General features: G+C 41.4%; 1 protein-coding gene across 7 annotated transcripts in view; it reads left to right on the top strand.

Moving 5' to 3' along the window:
- SIL1 (SIL1 nucleotide exchange factor) overlaps positions 1-18935 on the top strand; it is a 320877-nt gene that overhangs the window by 204313 nt on the left and 97629 nt on the right. For all 7 annotated transcript variants that reach the window (XM_059888185.1, XM_005209442.5, XM_005209441.5 and 4 more), the window contains 2 exon segments: positions 6460-6580; positions 15142-15241. In XM_059888185.1, coding sequence (XP_059744168.1) covers positions 6460-6580; positions 15142-15241 — 221 coding nt within the window.

Here is an 18935-nt window from a genome sequence, read left to right as displayed (position 1 = left end):
CTTTTTCACTCTCCACTTTCACTTTCATCAAGAGGCTTCTTAGTTCCTCTTCACTTTCTGCCATAAGGGTGGTGTCATCTGCATATCTGAGGTTATTGATATTTCTCCCGGCAATCTTGATTCCAGCTTGTGCTTCTTCCAGCCCAGCGTTTCTCATGATGTACTCTGCATAGAAGTTAAATAAGCAGGGTGACAATATACAGCCTTGACGTACTCCTTTTCCTATTTGCAACCAGTCTGTTGTTCCATGTCCAGTTCTAACTGTTGCTTCCTGACCTGCATACAAATTTCTCAAGAGGCAGGTCAGGTGGTCTGGTATTCCCATCTCTTTCAGAATTTTCCACAGTTTATTGTCACAGTCAAAGGCTTTGGCATAGTCAATAAAGCAGAAATAGATGTTTTTCTGGAACTCTCTTGCTTTTTCCATGATCCAGCGGATGTTTGCAATTTGATGTCTGGTTCCTCTGCCTTTTCTAAAACCAGCTTGAACATCAGGAAGTTCACGGTTCACATATAGCTGAAGCCTGGCTTGGAGAATTTTGAGCATTACTTTACTAGATGTGTATACACATACATAAATTTCTTATCTCTGATTCAAAGACAGAGCCTAGAAGCAATGATAACCTAGTAATAATTAGCACATCTGTTATGCAGATCAGTTCAGTTCAGTCGCTCAGTCGTGTCCGACTCTTTGCGACCCCATGGACTGCAGCACACCAGGCCTCTCTGTCCATCACCAACTCCCGTAGTTTACCCAAACTCATGTCCATTGAGTTGGTGATGCCATCCAGCCATCTCATCCTCTGTCATCACCATATCCTCCTGCCCTTGATCTTTCCCAGCATCAGGGTCTTTTCAAATGAGTCAGCTCTTCGCATCAGGTGGCCAAAGTATTGGAGCTTCAGCTTCAGCATCAGTCCTTCCAATGAATATTCAGGATTGATCTCCTTTAGGATGGACTGGTTGGATCTCTCTGCAGTCCAAGGGACTCTCAAGAGTCTTCTCCAACACCACAGTTCAAAAGTATCAATACTTCGGCGCTCAGCTTTCTTTACAGTCCAACTCTCACATCCATACATGATTACTGGAAAAACCATAGCCTTGACTAGATGGCCCTTTGTTGGCAAAGTATTATGCAGATAGTGGATTCTAAACACTGTTCTTCAATAAAAGAACTAGAACTCCTTGAAAAATGGTTGATTCAAAGGCTGGGGAAAGGAAAATTTAAGATTAACTTGGAGCTTCTTTTGGAGCCAGAAAGTAAGGAAATACTTGAAAAAAGAAAATGATGGACAAAAGGGACTTGTCAAAGGAACACAAGAGTTAACCTGAAGAAGCTCCTAGTTGCCAAAACTGAAATAATTTGAGCAACAAAATAATGATAATATTGGACTATAACTCATAGAATAAAATATCTTTGAGAACATATTGATAAGATAAATAAGTATATGGAGAAGTGGCAGTTTTTCCTTATAGTGAAATTTCAATTCATAAATGTGTAAGGAAGGGAGTAGAAAATTGCTATTAACTGGGACTCTGTAATAACCTAGAGGGGTGGGAAAGGGTGGGAGGTGGGAGGGAGATTCAAGAGGGAGGGGACATACATACAAATACGGTTAATTCATGGTTACATATGATAGGAATCATACCAATATTGTAAAGCAATCATCAATCAAAAGTAAATAAATATAATTATGAAAAAATTAAATTACAAAAAAAATTGCGCATAGACCATCACCACAGTGATAATTGTTGCAAGTGGATTCCCTTAATTGTGTGCAAAGGTTTGAGGAAAAAGGGGATTTGTATAATCTCAGTGTTTCTCCCATGATTTTCTTTAAACAATTCAGGGGTTTTTAGTATACACACAGTATCATGCAACCATCACCCCATTTTCATCCTCTCCAAAAGAAATAATTCTTATGAGTGGTCATTCCCCACTCCTCCCTTCCTCTAGCCCCTGGCAACCATTAATTTACTGTGTCTGATGATTTTTCTATTCAGTACCTTTCATATGAAAGGAGTCATATAATAATATGACTTTCTGTGTCTGTCTTCTTTCACTTAGTGTAAGGTATTCAAAGTTCATCCATGTTCTACTATATATTAGTATTTCATTCCTTTTTTATTTATTGTGTTTTTTATTGATTTACTTCTTTATTCCAGTTTTATTGAGATACAGCATAATGATCTAAAGTATTTAATTCCTTTTAGTGGATGAATAGTATTCTTCTGAATGGCTAGACTGCATTTTGTTTGTTCATTCCTTAGATTTGATGGACATTTGGGTTGTTTTGCCACATTTTGGCTATTGTAAGTAATGCTGCAATGAACATTCATGTAAAAGTTTTTGTGTGAACATATTTTTTTAGTTCTTTTGTGTATACACTAAGTGCAGAGTTGCTTGGTTCATATGGTAACTCTTTGTTTAACATTTTGAGGAAATGCCAGACTATTTTCTACAGTTTGCCATGATTTTTGTTTACCACAGTGGAAAAGCTCAGTAGAGATGGCTTTTGTTAGTTGATCAAGACCAGTATCACCAGTATAAGACATGTTGACATCATGAACCCTTTGATATGATGTTTTGGGAAGAGCATGACATAATTTCTCTGGTGCTTCTGTCAAGGTGGCATGATTTGAGTTTAATCATGACAAAACCCAAACAATCCTGAATAACTGATTAGTATTTCTTGAGGGTGTCAGGGTCATGAAAGACAAGGGAAGACTGAGGAACTGTTGCCAAGTGCAGGAAATTAGGGAGAAATAACAACCATGGGCCATATGGGATCATAGCACAAAATAGGACCTTAGTTTCCACTTAGTTTCCACACTGTTAAGGTTTGAAAAGGATCTTTAGTTTGATTACTAGTATTAGTTTCCCAGTAGTTGTCTATGGCTATGTAAAATATTAACATTGGGAAAAGTCGTGTGAGTGATGTATGGAAACTCTCTATATTAATATTCTTATAAGTTCTGTGTAAGTTTTTCCAGTGATCATGTATGGATGTGAGAGTTGGACTGTGAAGAAAGCTGAGCGCCGAAGAATTGATGCTTTTGAACTGTGGTGTTGGAGAAGACTCTTGAGAGTCCCTTGGACTGCAAGGAGATCCAACCAGTCCATTCTAAAGGAGACCAGTCCTGGGTGTTCTTTAGAAGGACTGATGCTGAAGCTGAAACTCCAATACTTTGGCCACCTCATACGAAGAGTTGACTCATTGGAAAATACCCTGATGCTGGGAGGGATTGGGGGCAGGAGGAGAAGGGGATGACAGAGGGTGAGATGGCTGGATGGCATCATCGACTCGATGGACATGAGTTTGGGTAAACTCCGGGAGTTGGTGATGGACAGGAAGGCCTGGCGTGCTGCGATTCATGAGGTCACAAAGAGTCGGACGCGACTGAGCTACTGAACTGAACTGAAGTTTAAAAGTAATTCAAAGTAAAAGGTTTTAAAAAGATATCCAGTCATTTATTCTTGCTCACATGTCTGCAGATGGGCTAGACTTGGCTGACCATGGTTGGGCTCAGCTCCAGTCTGCAATTTGGGTCCACATCTGCTCCATGGGTCTCTCATCCCTCTTGGACCAGAATGCTTGTAGAGCATGTTCTTCTCACAGTGATACACAATTCTGAGAGAAGCCAAACACACAAACACATTTCAAACCTCTGTGGCACATTTGCTAACATCCTGCTGACTAAAGCATGTCATAGGCCAAGTCCAAAGTCAAAGGGTGAGAAACTACTCCTAGTAGGAGGGACTGTGAGGTCACACAGCACAGGGAGTGGATGGAACAGAACTGGTGACAGTGATACAATCTACCACTCATATTTTTCCCCCTCAGGGAGCTAATGTTAGGGAAACAGACACTGCAGGCTTTGCAGGCCTTTTTGCCTTTCTGGGTTCCTGTCTTATTTTCTGATTATCCCCTTCTCCTCTACCTCCCAGTCCTTAAGTGTATCTTGTGACTTTTTGGCTCTGCTCCGTTCTTCTCCAGTATTCCGCTCCCTTCACAGAGGCTCTAGAAGGAAGCAGGTTAGATCACACTTTATCTCTAACTTGGCCTTTTTCCCAGTGGGGTGGAAACATTTGAAATACTGGGTTTTCTGTTGCTTCTGCCACTGCTGCTGCGGCTGGTTTCATGTATTTTAAATGAGCGTAACCCATATTTTAAGTTAATGTTATTGTGGTTGCTCTTGCCCCCTGTGGTGGCTTATGTGAAGGGAGTAATTTTGGAATTTTCCCTAAATAAAATAAATTGATTCACATGAGATCCTAATCTCTTCCTTGGCCAGCTTAGCACAGTCTAACTTGTTATTTTCTTGAACTTTTAAAGTCATGTACTTTTTCTCTTTTTTATTTCTACTTTTGATCAAAAGTCTGAAAATTCAAGGTATTATTATTGTTACTATTATTCTTACTGGTATTAGTATAAATTACTACTAAAAATAACTATCAACATGACTACTGATTATTATGAATCTACTTGCCCTAGTAAAAATCTTTGTTGTCATTTCCTTATACTACTAGATAACTCTAGGATTTTCTCACTTCCATTTTTAATTTTTCACTTAACAAATAGTTACTGAGGATATGCCATATGCTTGGATATGTGATAGACCCTGAGAATAAAATGGTGAGCATTTTTATTAGCCAGATAAATAAAAAACTTAAGATATAACTATTGATTGTGATAAATGTGATTGAGTAAAAGGGTCATGGTAAAGAGTTCCCTGGTGGTCCAATAGTTAGGATTCAGTGGTTTCACTGCTGTAGCCCTGGGTTTAATTCCTGGTGGGAGAACTAAGCTCCCTCAAGCTGCCTAAGAACTAACATCTGTCAAGTGTGGTCAAAAAAAGAAAAAGAAAAATGGTCATGGTGTTGTGAAAGCCTTTGGGGGGCAGCCAGATCTGGTCTGGGGAAATACAGGATGCCTCTCAGCTTCTCAGATGGGATTGGAAGAATGAAGAGATGGAGGCTGGGGTTGGAAGGAGTGTTCTGGGTAAAGGGAACAGCAGGTGAAATGCCCTGTGGTAGGAGGAAGCATGGTTCCTTTTGTGGAATGGAAAAAGGCCATTGTGGCCTAGAGCATGGGGAATGAGTAGTGGACAGGTTTGAAGAGGCAGGCAATGGCTAGATACTAAATCAGGGCCTTGTTGACCAGTGTGAGGATTTTCATCCATAAGAACTGTAGGAAGTCACTAAAAGGTTTGAGGTGGGGGAATGACATCATCAGATTTGTATTTTGGAAAAAAAAAAAATCATTCATTGTAAAGAGTAGTTTGATTAGGAGGTAATTATAGTTAGTAGAGGGCAGTTGGAAAGCTTTGGGAGTATCTGGAAGAGAGATGGTGATGGTTCTAAGGGCAGTGGTGGGGAAGACAGAGAGAAGGATGTAAATTCAAGAGAGACATGGCAGGAAAAACATGAGATTTGGGAGATTGATTGGATATGGGAAATGTAAAGTAGAGAGAATATCAAAGATGATCTGCTTAGCTTCATACATTTGGAGATGGGATTTTTTTGTTTGTTTGTCGTGCATGGCTTTGGGATCTCAATTGAAGACCAGGGGTTGAACCTGGGGCCACAGCAGTGAAAGCACCAAATCCTAACTGCTAGACCACCAGGGAACTTCCTTAAAGATGGGGTTAATATTAAAGAAGTTACCTCTTAGCCCATGGTCATAGGAATAGAATAGAAGTTATTAGTTTTTTGTTGTTTTTGCCAGGATTTGGCCTCCTCTCTTCGAAGAACCAACTTCCTCAGCCATTACTTTTATTTTCCTACCCCAAACTGGGCTTTAAGTAGTGCTTCAAGCTATCAGCCTCCACAGTCCTTCCAGTTCTTCTGGCCTCTTCTGTTCCTTGCCTCTTGAATGCATCCTGTCAGTTTCTGAGTCTGAATCTTTGCATGAAGGACTCCATCTATTTGGGATTCACTTTTTCCCCAGTCTGAGTCTCACTTCTTATGTCATTTAACACCTGACTTAACCTTATTCAGGGAGCCTCTGCAGAGAAAGGTTTTCCCGTTCTACTTGAACATACCTTTTTAAAAAAATCTTGAAGTCTTATGGATGGATTTGAGGTTAGAAGTGGATCATCACACACATACACTTAGATACTCAACTTGGCTTTTAATTTTTAGTCTAAGGTAAAGAAACTCCCTGCTGAAGTGTGATGGCAGGAACAGAAAACAGTTGTCTTGGCCTGGTGATTCCTTGGCTCCTTGGTTCTCTGATGGAGGCACAGTGGTTGGTGTAGCTTGTAGTTCACTATCATCTTCCCAGAATTGAGAAAACTTGAATTCTTGTTACATCATTGCTCTTTTACGCTCAGGATTTACCTGAACATTCCGAGAGAACTTGTGCTGTATGCTTCCCTTGAAAGAATTTTTCATGTTGCAGTGTCGCTCCAAGTACCATATACCTCATAAGCCTTCTCTGTCTTCATCGCTTCTAGGTCAGGCTGTTCCTGCAGGATCCCACGTGCGGCTGAATCTCCAGACTGGGGCAAGGGAAGTGAAACTCCACGATGAGGACAAGTTTCAAACTAATTTGAAAGGGTTGAAAAAAGGCAAAAGGTACAGTGTCAAGCCTGGGACTAGGAGACTGACAGCATTGACCCTATAATGCTGAAAGTAATGACAATGTATTGTTCCTTTTTTAAAATTAATTTTTAAATTGGAGTATAATTGCTTTACAGTGTTGTTAGTTTTTGCTGTACATCTGCTTGAATCAGCTGTATGTGTATATGTATCCCCTCCTTCTTGAGCCTCCCACTCACCCTCCACTCCCATCCCACCGCTGTAGGTCGCCACAGAGCACCTGGCTGAGCTCCCTGTGCCGCACAGCAGCTTCCCACTAGTTATCTGTTTTATACATGGTGATGTATATATGTCAGTGCTACTCTCTCAATTCGTCCCACCCTCTCCTTCCCACCCTGTGACCATTCTTTACATCTGTATCTCTAGCCCTTCCATGCAGATAGGTTCATCAGTTCCACTTAATGTATTATTTCTTGCCCAAATACATGTGGATTTAAAATTTTTTGAAATTTAATAGCTTAGAGTTTATGATAAATATTTCAGGGTTTTATGGATGTTTATTTCTATGGTCTTTGGAAAGAAATAGTTTGCAAAGCAAACTGATACTTTAAAAAAAGGCTGTAGGGGAATGCTTAACCTGCTTTAAAAATGAAGTCTTTTTTCCCAGTACTTTAAGAGCACCCATTTGAATCCCAACAATTAATGCGCTGATTCCAGATGAGTCATCTATTCATTAAAACAGGCCTGTTAGGCCTTCTGCTTTACAGTAATACTTCCTTGGTGGATAATAAAATTGCATTTTAAAGTCTTTAATTCAGAGTAACTTTTCGTCTTAAAACAGGCTTTCTTATAGTATAAAAGTTCTCCAGTGGTAAGAATTGCCTACTTTGTAATAATCAGTTTAGTTGATTTACCTTTGGGCAATTCATAGTCTCTATTTTTATGTTTTTTTTTTTTTCCTTTTTGACTTTAAAGTTTTCTTTGCTTGCTATTTCCTGTGTAAGGGAGGAGGAGGCTGAGGCATGGGGTTATAGGGGCTGTTGGAATTGTGCAGTTTGAAAGGTCAGTATAAATACCAACCATAAATTTTCTAACACAAGGACCAGTAAATTATGGCCTGCTGCAAAATATTGGGGCTAATCCCTGTTTTTGTATGACCCACAAGTTATGTGGTTGTTAATGGTGTTTTATGGTCGAAAAAAAAATAATATTTCATGACTGAATAAAATTATGTGAAATTTGGATTTCAGCGTCCATAATTAAAGTTTTATTGGAATATAACCATGTTCCTTCATTTATGTATTGTCCATGGCTGATTTCCTGCTGCACTGGCAGAGTTGAGTAGTTGGGAAAATCGTCCCATAAGGCCCACAATATTATCTGGTTATTACAAATAGTTTCCTGTCCCTGTTCTAATATGGCCATGTCTCGTTTTATTGTGCCTCACTTTGTTGCACTTCTCAGATACTGCATTTTTCACGAATTGAAGATTTGTGGTAACCCTATGTTGAGCAAGTCTATTGCTACCATTTTCCAACAGCATTTGCTCACTTCATGTCTTTGTGTCACATTTTGGTAATTCTTCAATTATTCAAATATTTCAAACTTTTTCATTAATATTATATTTGTTATGGTGATCTATGATTAGTTCTTTGATTAGATCTTTGATGTAACTATTGTAATTGGTTTTTTGGCTTATATTGTTTTTGTCATGTATTTTTTAATTAAGGTATATACTTGTTTTTTTAGACATAATGCTGTTGCACACTTAAACTATAGTGTAAACATAGCTTCTATGCACCAAAAAACTGATGTGACTTACTTTATTGCAATATTTACTTTATTGTGATGGTCTGTAACCAGTCCCTTAATATTTCTGAGATATGCCTGTTCATGTAAGTATTGGGAATCAATCATGGATTGAGCAAGGTTAGTGTTACTCAGTCCTTGGATTTTTATTATTTTAGCAATATATTGAAGTTAGAGATGAGGCAGAAGGGGACCTGGCAAAAGGTCATCCATCCTGTCCATGTGGCACTCACAAGATCACAAAATAGCTTATTCAGATTTGGGCATTTTTCACTATCAGAAAATTCAATTTTGTATTATGATCTGTAAAATAAGGAGCTATTTGTCGTCCTTATAGTCACCTCAAACTGGGACGGATCTTTATTTTTCCCTGCCTCTCCAGATGGGCATGTACCTGGAGTAACACAGATTATATGATGATTACTTTCTCAGAACCATCAAAGAAAGAATCAAATCTCATTGTTGTAACCCCTGTCAATATCCCTCCATTTCTAGCATGCATATACATCTTTCAGTGTCTCAAAGTATTTAGGGAGAGTGTCTCAAAGTATTTAGAAAGTCTTTTCTCACATCTAAGCCAAGTATTATTTTTGAGTAAAAAACCTATTTTTTCCCTGGTTTAAGAATATTGAGTTAGGAACTTGGGAAGTTTGGTGCTTTTTTATTAATATTTGTTGGTTTTAATATTATGAAAAGTAATTTCTCCAATACCTGGCCATACATAGATCATCAGTGAAAGAAAGAAAGAAAGAAAGAAAGAAAGAAAGTGACGTCGCTCAGTCGTGTCCAACTCTTTGCGACCCCATGGACTGTAGCCCACCAGGCTCCTCTGTCCATGGGATTTTCCAGGCAAGAGTATTGAATTGGGTTGCCATTTCTTCCCCAAGGGATCTTCCCGACCCAGGGATCAAACCTAGGTCTCCTGCATTGCAGGTAGACGCTTTACCCTCTGAGCCACCAGATCATCAGTAGGAGCATTTACTGCTTCACCTGTTGCTCCTGTCTTTTTAGACTAGAAAGAGAGCCATCCATGTGGTCTATAGTAGAGACACCATGAGAGAGGAATATTCATTCCTACTTCTGCCTCTTTACTTTTCTCCTTTGAAATGTTTCTGAGGGCTCTGCCTTGGAATGTCCTCCAGGGTAAGCTGGACATGTCTTCTTCCTTCTCAGTGTTTATAGGTAGCAACAAATCTGTTTGAACAGAAACCCAAAGACATTGACAAGGTGGTTGAGGGTGTTCAGTGCTGTGAGCTCAGTGAGTCTCTGGTGGTGACTTTCTCCTCTTGCAATGAACCTCCTTCTGTGCTCCTTTAATTCCACTTCACAGTGTCTTCCTGCTTCTTCAGTCCTGGAATGGGAACAGAGACCAAAGGGCAGGGCTAATTTTCAAATTGTTACAATATTTTGTTTACTGACTTAACTGTTTTGAGAAACAAGACCCACAGCTTTCCATCAGTCTGTCGAAGAAGTTGGTGATCCTGTGAAGTTAAGGACCACTGGCTAGAGAGATGGGATAGTCCATTCAGCCTAATCCACAGCAGCTTCTCCACTAGTCCTGCTGGGCATGTGACTGGCCACACTGCTACCTAGAGCTACAGTTTCTGTGACCTCTAAAGCCCAGAAGAGGTCTCCTTACTCTCACTTGTCCCAGAGGGGTCTCTGGGCACTTGCTGAGTTCAGTGTACAGTTGGCTCTCAACTGGTGTTCCTCTTGCTATTTGTGTATTAGACATTGCCATCTTCATTGGTTTTAGTCTGTATCCTTGTCAACTTCTCCATAGTACATTTTTTGCCTTGGAACAATCAGCTTTTTGAGTCATCCTCTTACATTTAGAGGACCAAACTGCATCCAAGTTGTTCCATATTGGGTTGTGTATTTGTTTGTGTGTGTTTAATTGCTAAGTCCTGTCTGACTCTTTGTGAGCCCATGGACTCAAGCCCTCCAGACTCCTCTGTCCATGGATTTTTCCAGGCAAGAATGCTGGAGTGGGTTGCCATTTCCTCCTCCAGGAGATTTTCTTGACCCAGGGATTGAACCTGCGTCTCCTGTGTCTCTGTATTGACAGGTGGATTCTTAACCATTGAGCCATGTAGGAAGCCCTGTTGAGAGCATTTACCACAGTATAATATGGTATAATAGTTAAGGGAGTGGGCCATGGATAGGACCATTTACTTATTCCACCATTCATTTCACAAAAGACCTATTGAGTGCCTGTGTGCCAGGCATTGGGGATGCAGTAGTAAATAAAACAGATAAGACTCTAGCTTTATTGAGGCTGGCAAGCAGGAAAAGAGAAATAAGTATGCAAGTAAGGTAATTATAGATTATAATAAATACTAGGGAAGAAATGAGGTGATAAATCCCTGATGGAGGCTATTGGATTGGCCGAAAAGTTCATTCAGGTTTTTCTGTACCATCTTGTGAATAACCCAACAACCTTTTTGGGCAACCCAATAGAAAGGACGGTTTGAGAAGACCTTGTCAAAGCCTGAGACCTGAAGGATGAGGGGCACTTAGTCATGCAAGAGGTTAATTTTATAGGGTTAGAGTTAGAGCAATTCAGTCAGAAGAAACAAGAAGAGTTCCTGGCTTTGTTAAGGAAAGGGCTTTGTCAAGTTCAAGAAAAAGGAAAATGATCAGGGTGATTAATGGGTAGGAGAAGGAAGAAGACTAATATGAGATGAGATTGGAAAGGTATGAGGGGCCTAATCATGTGGAATTTTGAGGAGCATGTTGAATGTTCTTCATTTAAGTAGAATTGTAATGGTGAGCCATTGGAGGATTTTGGGTAGGAGAATTATTTAATGTAATTTAGCAAGATCATTATATTTGCTATGTATACCGAGGATAGATTGAAGGTGGACAAGAGATGAACAGAGACAATTGGAATGTCATTTCAGTGGGTGAGGTGGTTTAGTCTGTGGTGTGTAACAAAGAGTGGATGAATTGGAGATTTAATTTGGAGGCAGCAGCAATAGCTTTACAATTTAGGGGTTGGAAAAAGGGGAGTAGGGGTTCAGGTAAAGCCTCATTTGGGATTTGCATAACCAGGTACTGGAAGGTACTATTTATTGAAATAGAAAAGATTGAGAGGGGGACAGATTTATGGAGAGAACTGTCAAGACCTATGGTTTAGGTGTAATAAGTCTCAGGTGGCTGTTAAAGATCCAAGATGTATCAGTAGTTGTACAGGAGTCTGGCTGGTACTCAGGGAAGGGTTTGGGTCAAAGATGTAATTTTAGGCATCACTGCCTGATAGATATTTTGAATTATCTAGGGGAGAGTGTTAGTCGCTCAGTTGTGTCTGACTCTTTGTGACCCATGGACTATAGCTCACCAGGCTCTTCTGTCCAGGGAATTCTCCAGGCAAGAATACTAGAGGGGCTTCCCTGGTGGCTCAGACAGTAAAGAATCTGCCTGCAATGCAGGAGACCCAGGTTCGATCCCTGGGTTGGGAAGATCCCTTGGAGAAGGGAATGGCAACTCACTCCAGTATTCTTGCCTGGAGAATTCCTTGGATAGAGGAGTGTGGTGGGCTACAGTCCATGGGGTCACAAAGAGTTGGACATGACTGAGACACGCGCGCACACACACACACACACGGAGAATGTAGAGATAGAGAAAAGATTGTTCAAGATTGAACTCTGAGGTGTTCCAGCATATAGGATTCAGGTAAGAGATAAGGAACCAGCAAGAAGAGTTAGAGAAGGAGCAAGGAAGAGGAAAAATCCCAGAGAATGTGGCAACAAAAAGCCAGGAAAGGAGAGTGTTTCAAGGAGGGAGGGGTGAACTGTGTAAATGCTGCTGAGTGGTTGAGGAACAGGCACTAGTGAAGAATCCATTGGATTTGACCATTGATTATTGGTAATTTTGATGAGAAGTTTTAGTGGAGTTTTGGGAACAAAATCCAGGTTGATGCATATGGCAATCTAGCATTCAAGGAGGTGTGGATAGTGAATGAAAACAATGTGTTCATAAAGTTTTACTTAATCTGAACAGAAGCAGAGAAATGGCATGATAATTAGAGATTGTGGAGTCAAAGGGGTGTTGGTATGCTGATGGGAATACTCCAACCAAAGGAAAAGCTGATGATGCAGGCAGGTGGGAGTGTGGTATAATTTGGGGAGTTAAAGGTTTTGAAAAGGCAAGTGGGATCTCTACCCTAAGTGCAACAGGGGCAGGAACACTGTCATCCTTTTTAATAGTAGGGAAAGCAAAAAATGTAGATTTAGGTGCAGGTTGGTATATAGACAGGGATGCCTGACGTGCTGCAGTTCATGGGATCGCAAAGAGTCGGACACGACTGAGCAACTGAACTGAACTGGTATATAGAGTGGATGATGGGAAGATGAATGAGTTATTGATGATAACATCTGTTTTTCTTAGTGAAGAATAAAATGAGAATACCAGCTGAGGATAGTTGTACATGTGCCTGTGCGCATGCAGGCACACATGTACATTTGTGTGTGTGTAGCTGGGGCTACAAGTACTCTTGCCTGGAAAATCCCATGGACGGAGGTGCAGTCCATGGGGTCTCGAAGAGTCGGGCACGACTGAGCGACTTCACTTTCACTTTTCACTTTCATGCATTGGAGAAGGAAATGGCAACCCACTCCAGTGTTCTTGCCTGGAGAATTGCAGGGACGGGGGAATCTTGTGGGCTTCCGTCTATCGGGTCACACAGAGTCAGACACAACTGAAGTGACTTAGCAGCAGTAGCAGCAGCTAGGGCTAAGAGTGGGTGATTATGGATGGCTTGGGAGAGTGGGACTTTATACAGTAAATAGAGATGTAGTAGACACGATGGGGTTAATCCTAAGTCTTGGAGAAAGGAGGAGAGAATCTGCTCCTTACAGCCTTGTACATATACCATGAGGAAACTATAATCGAAAAAGACACATGTACCCCAATGTTTATTGCAGCACTATTCACAATAGCTGAGACACAGAAGCAACCTAGATGTCTGTAGACGAATAGATAAAGAAGTTGTGATACTTATATACTATAGAATATTACTCAGCCATAAAAGGAACACATACAGTTCTAATGAGATGGAGGAACCTAGAACCTATTATACAGAGTGAAGTAAGTCGGAGAAAAACGTCATATGTTAATACATATAATGTGGAATCTAGAAAAATGGTACTGATGAACCTATTAGCAGGGCAGCAGTGGAGATGCAGACATTAGAGAACAGGCCTGTTGACACAGTGGGGGTTGCAGAGGTTGGGATGAATTGAGAGAGAGGCATTGAAATATATACATAACCACATGTAAAATAGATAGCCAGTGAGAATTTGCTGTATGATGCAGGGAGCTCAAACCTCGTGCTCTGTGACAACCTAGAGAGGTGGGATGGGGTGGGATGTGGGAGGGAGGTTCAGAGGGAGAGGACATAGTGTACCTATGGCTGGAAAAAACCAACACAATATTACAAAGCAATTATTCTCCAATTAAAAATAAATAAATTTAAAAAGTTATAGCCCTAAATACTTCACACCCTCTTCAGAGTAAGGATCAAGGCAGTGGCATCCTCTTGCGGCTAGCAGTGGGTGATTCTCTGACAGGAGAGGTGTTGTCTGTCCTATTTGGTAGGACTGTGGTAATGATTTGAATGAAATACTAGTTTTAAAGGATTGACACAGAGCCTGACACATGGTTAAGTGCTCTGTAAATGGGAATTATTAACTAATATTATTTAGTTTAGGAGGATTGGAGTTTAAAGAAGTCAAGTGTTTTTCTGAGGGCTCTATAAGGGGTCCCTGAGATGAATCAAAGACAGACCCTCTCATGAGAGCTGAGGCTGGCTAGGATCTTGGGCCATAAGACTGAGGTACTCATCTCACCTGGAACAGAGAGAGTGGTCCACTAGCCCCTTCTTCCCCGATCTCTGCTGTATCTCCAGGGATACCTGGACCACCCTCTCCCCACACTGCCAGCCGGACAGTCTTGCCATGCACAGTCCACATTCCACACTTCCCTTTGTCTGTATGTATCACTGTTCCTTACCTCTGTTCACTGAACTGAAATGAGTGCTGGTGGCAAAACTTGTCTTCCACCCCGCTGCCCCACAAATGCCTTCTCTCCAGTCAAGATGAATCGTGGCTTGGATTAGCTCCAGGACTGTTTCTGAAGATACCACTCTAGTCTCTGCCAGCTTCCTGACATTATGTCCACCTTGGTTCCTTTCGTCCCTCTCCTTGGAGGCTGGCCTTGGTTTTAGTTCTTCATATCTCAAACCCATTCCTTTGTCAGGTTGACTCGTACTCCCTGCACATAGTCTGTGCTCAGGGGTTTGTCTTAAAGGTATGAATTTATTCAGCCTGTTTTTGTAAAGATAGATTGGCTTGTCAAATCAGGTTAGGCACACACTTGGGCGGGAGAAGATTTTATATATAGGGTACATGTTATGTCCTCTGTCTGTGCCCCATTGTCCCCCAGAAGGTCTTACTCTGGCACCTGCTGAGAGAGCAGCATTGCACAGACATTGCAGACTTGCTTCTGCCTGAGTAACTGGCAGAGAGCTCTCTGTCCACAGTGGGCTTCTGTCAGCCCCATGCCATTTTCTCCTCTTTTATGAAGCGACCCCATCTTTAGCTCTTTCCTCCTCTAGCTTCAAGGTGAGATCATCAAGGTTAGACTTCTGGCTGACCCACGGCAAAGGTGGGTAGTGTCCTGTGAGTTAGCCTGGCTTAGCTGGCCTTGGAGTGCCAGCCATCCAGAAGGGTGTTCTTTCTTGGGAAAGATGATACCCACCTCATGACTCTCAACTTCTCTTTGGACAGGCTGGACATCAACACCAATACCTATACATCTCAGGACCTCAAGAACGCACTGGCAAAATTCAAGGAGGGGGCAGAGATGGAAAATTCAAAGGAAGACCAGGTTGGTAATATTGCTTATAGTGAGTTCATACCATCCTGAAAAATGACATGAAAGGGAGTCACTGTTTCCTAAAGCTTTAGCAATAAACATGGGTAATAATAACAATAATATTGCAAAATAATTTAAGGAAGCCAAATAAGTAACCTTTTGTGGACTCTTAATAAATTTCTGGGAGCATTTCTGTCATCGTTTCATTAGGATTCAGATTATACAATGGAAGTGAGAAATAGATTTAAGGGCCTAGATCTGATAGATAAGAGTGCCTGATGAACTGTGGAATGAGGTTCGTGACATTGTACAGGAGACAGGGATCAAGACCATCCCCATGGAAAAGAAATGCAAAAAAGCAAAATGGCTGTTTGGGGAGGCCTTACAAATAGCTGTGAAGAGAAGAGAAGTGAAAAGCAAAGGAGAAAAGGAAAGATATAAACATCTGAATGCAGAGTTCCAAAGAGTAGCAAGAAGAGATAAGAAAGCCTTCTTCAGTGATCAATTCAAAAAAATAGAGGAAAACAACAGAATGGGAAAGACTAGAGATCTCTTCAAGGAAATCAGAGATACCAAAGGGACATTTCATGCAAAGATGGGCTTGATAAAGGACAGAACTGGTATGGACCTAACAGAAGCAGAAGATATTAACAAGAGGTGGCAAGAATACACAGAAGAACTGTACAAAAAAGATCTTCACGACCAAGATAATCACGATGGTGTGATCACTGACCTAGAGCCAGACATCCTGGAATGTGAAGTCAAGTGGGCCTTAGAAAGCATCACTACGAACAAAGCTAGTGGAGGTGATGGAATTCCAGTGGAGCTATTCCAAATCCTGAAAGATGATGCTGTGAAAGTGCTGCACTCAATATGCCAGCAAATTTGGAAAACTCAGCAGTGGCCACAGGACTGGAAAAGGTCAGTTTTCATTCCAATCCAAAGAAAGGCAATGCCAAAGAATGCTCAAACTACCACACAATTGCACTCATCTCACACGCTAGTAAAGTAATGCTCAAAATTCTCCAAGCCAGGCTTCAGCAATACGTGAACCGTGAACTTCCAGATGTTCAAGCTGGTTTTAGAAAAGGCAGAGGAACCAGAGATCAAATTGCCAACATCCACTGGATCATGGAAAAAGCAAGAGAGTTCCAGAAAAACATCTATTTCTGCTTTATTGACTATGCCAAAGCCTTTGACTGTGTGGATCACAATAAACTGTGGAAAATTCTGAAAGAGATGGGAATACCAGACCACCTGATCTGCCTCTTGAGAAATTTGTATGCAGTTCAGGAAGCAACAGTTAGAACTGGACATGGAACAACAGACTGGTTCCAAAGAGGAAAAGGAGTACGTCAAGGCTGTATATTGTCACCCTGCTCATTTAACTTATATGCAGAGTACATCATGAGAAACGCTGGACTGGAAGAAACACAAGCTGGAATCAAGGTTGCCGGGAGAAATATCAATAACCTCAGATATGCAGATGACACCACCCTTATGGCATAAAGTGAAGAGGAACTCAAAAGCCTCTTGATGAAAGTGAAAGTGGAGAGTGAAAAGGTTGGCTTAAAGCTCAACATTCAGAAAACGAAGATCATGGCATCCGGTCCCATCACTGCATGGGAAATAGATGGGGAGACAGTGGAAACAGTGTCAGACTTTATTTTTCTGGGCCCCAAAATCACTACAGATGGTGACTGCACCCATGAAATTAAAAGACGCTTACTCCTTGGAAGGAAAGTTATGACCAACCTAGATAGCATATTCAAAAGCAGAGACATTACTTTGCCAACAAAGGTTAGTCTAGTCAAGGCTATGGTTTTTCCTGTGGTCATGTATGGATGTGAGAGTTGGACTGTTAAGAAAGCTAAGCGCCGAAGAATTGATGCTTTTGAACTGTGGTGTTGGAGAAGACTCTTGAGAGTCCCTTGGACTGCAAGGAGATCCAACCAGTCCATTCTGAAGGAGATCAGCCCTGGGATTGCTTTGGAAGGAATGATGCTAAAGCTGAAACTCCAGCACTTTGGCCACCTCGCACGAAGAGTTGACTCATTGGAAAAGACTCTGATGCTGGGAGGGATTGGGGGCAGGAGAAGGGGACGACGGAGGATGAGATGGCTGGATGGCATCACTGACTTGATAGACGTGAGTCTGAGTGAACTCCAGGAGTTGGTGATGGACAGGGAGGGCTGGCGTGCTGCGATTCATGGGGTCGCAAAGAGTTGGACACGACTGAGCGACTGATCTGATCTGATTACATATATGGGAAAACTGAAGCATGGAGCACAGATAGCCATACTCTGCATTACCACAAACATCAATTAGGGGAACAGAGATTAGAACTCACATCTCCTCACTTACACTTGAGTTAGACACAAGTTTAAAGGATGGGACCTAGACCAGGAAGGAAGAAGCCCAAGTCCTTGTCCTTTGAACACGTAGCAAACCTTTTCCAGACCTCAGATCCCTTAAATGTACAGTATGGGGCTGGGACAAGATGGCTGAGGTTTCTTCCAACTCTTAAATTTATGTACAAAGTATTAGGGAATGAGAAGGAGAAAGAGGCAGAGTTGCAGCCCCTTGGCTATGTCCCTAATGTCTGGTTCGTGGATCCTGACCTATCAGAACAAAGACTTATTCTTATATGGATCATGAGGTCATGTGATAGCCAGAGAATGTTAAAAATCAGTCCTTAACATTTCTGCTTGAGTCCTGTCCTTGAAAGAACTTCCTCCAGTGGCTGCCTTGCAGACCTTTTTATGTTCTCCCTCCTCCTCCTCTTCACAATTCCCTCTGCTTTTCTTATCTCTGCTCTCATCCCAGAATTCTTGCAGTATCTTAGAGAGGCAACACCAGATTTTTGACAGTCTGTGTGTTAGTGAAGGAAGCTTTAGATCCTTCAGAACTAAGTATTTCTGAGACAGACGGACGTGTGTGTGTGTGTGTGTGTGTGAGAGAGAGAGAGAGAGAGAGAGGACCTCAGGAGGAAGTGTTAATGTACAAGCCAAGCCTCCGTGTTTTTACTCATCTTACCAAAGTTGTATCTCAATATGAAGAGTGCACATGATAAGAGGTGAGTAGCAGGATGGCAGCAGTAGTGGTGAAGGAAGGTGATACGTAAAATTATATCCTACTGCAGGTGTGTATTAACTGCAGGGGTGGAGAGGTGTGAGGGAAAGCAAATCCCCTACCTGGTGAAGGTGAGGCCAGCAAAGGAGAGTAGTGCATTCCTAGGTGCCTGGAGCAGAGATCGGTATTCCTGTGTTAAGGGCTTGGGCTCATTCCCACTCATTCTCTCACCATGAGCTCCACATGGGGCAGATGGGAACATAAAAATCAGCCCTTGTTCTATGTTTTCTCTGTGGATGGAAGACCACCTGCACCCCTGTCTCTTCTCTTTACTCTCTTTAGTGGTATTCTTATCTCATAATTCAATTAGTATAGAAAAGTATGAATATTATAAAAATATTTTTTAAGTGTAAAAGCAAGAGATTATCTAAGTTTTCAGTTGCTGTTTTTTGCAATTAAAAATAATTCTCTCTGTCTGCAAGAGACCCCAATAATGGCAGCAAAATGTGACACCCCTGTTCCATCTGATTGGTGTCAGCTGCCTCTTCTGACCTGTGCCTGCCACACTCTTTCTTTACTTCTGTGGTGCTTAGGTTGTTAGTTTCTTCACCGAGGTACTGAGTCCTGGGGTCCT

The sequence above is a fragment of the Bos taurus genome, chromosome 7 (assembly GCF_002263795.3).
Source record: "Bos taurus isolate L1 Dominette 01449 registration number 42190680 breed Hereford chromosome 7, ARS-UCD2.0, whole genome shotgun sequence".
In the NCBI taxonomy this organism is placed as follows: Eukaryota; Metazoa; Chordata; class Mammalia; order Artiodactyla; family Bovidae; genus Bos; species Bos taurus.
The sequence above is the reverse complement of the archived record's forward strand: the minus strand, read 5'-3'. Positions and strand labels throughout refer to the sequence as shown.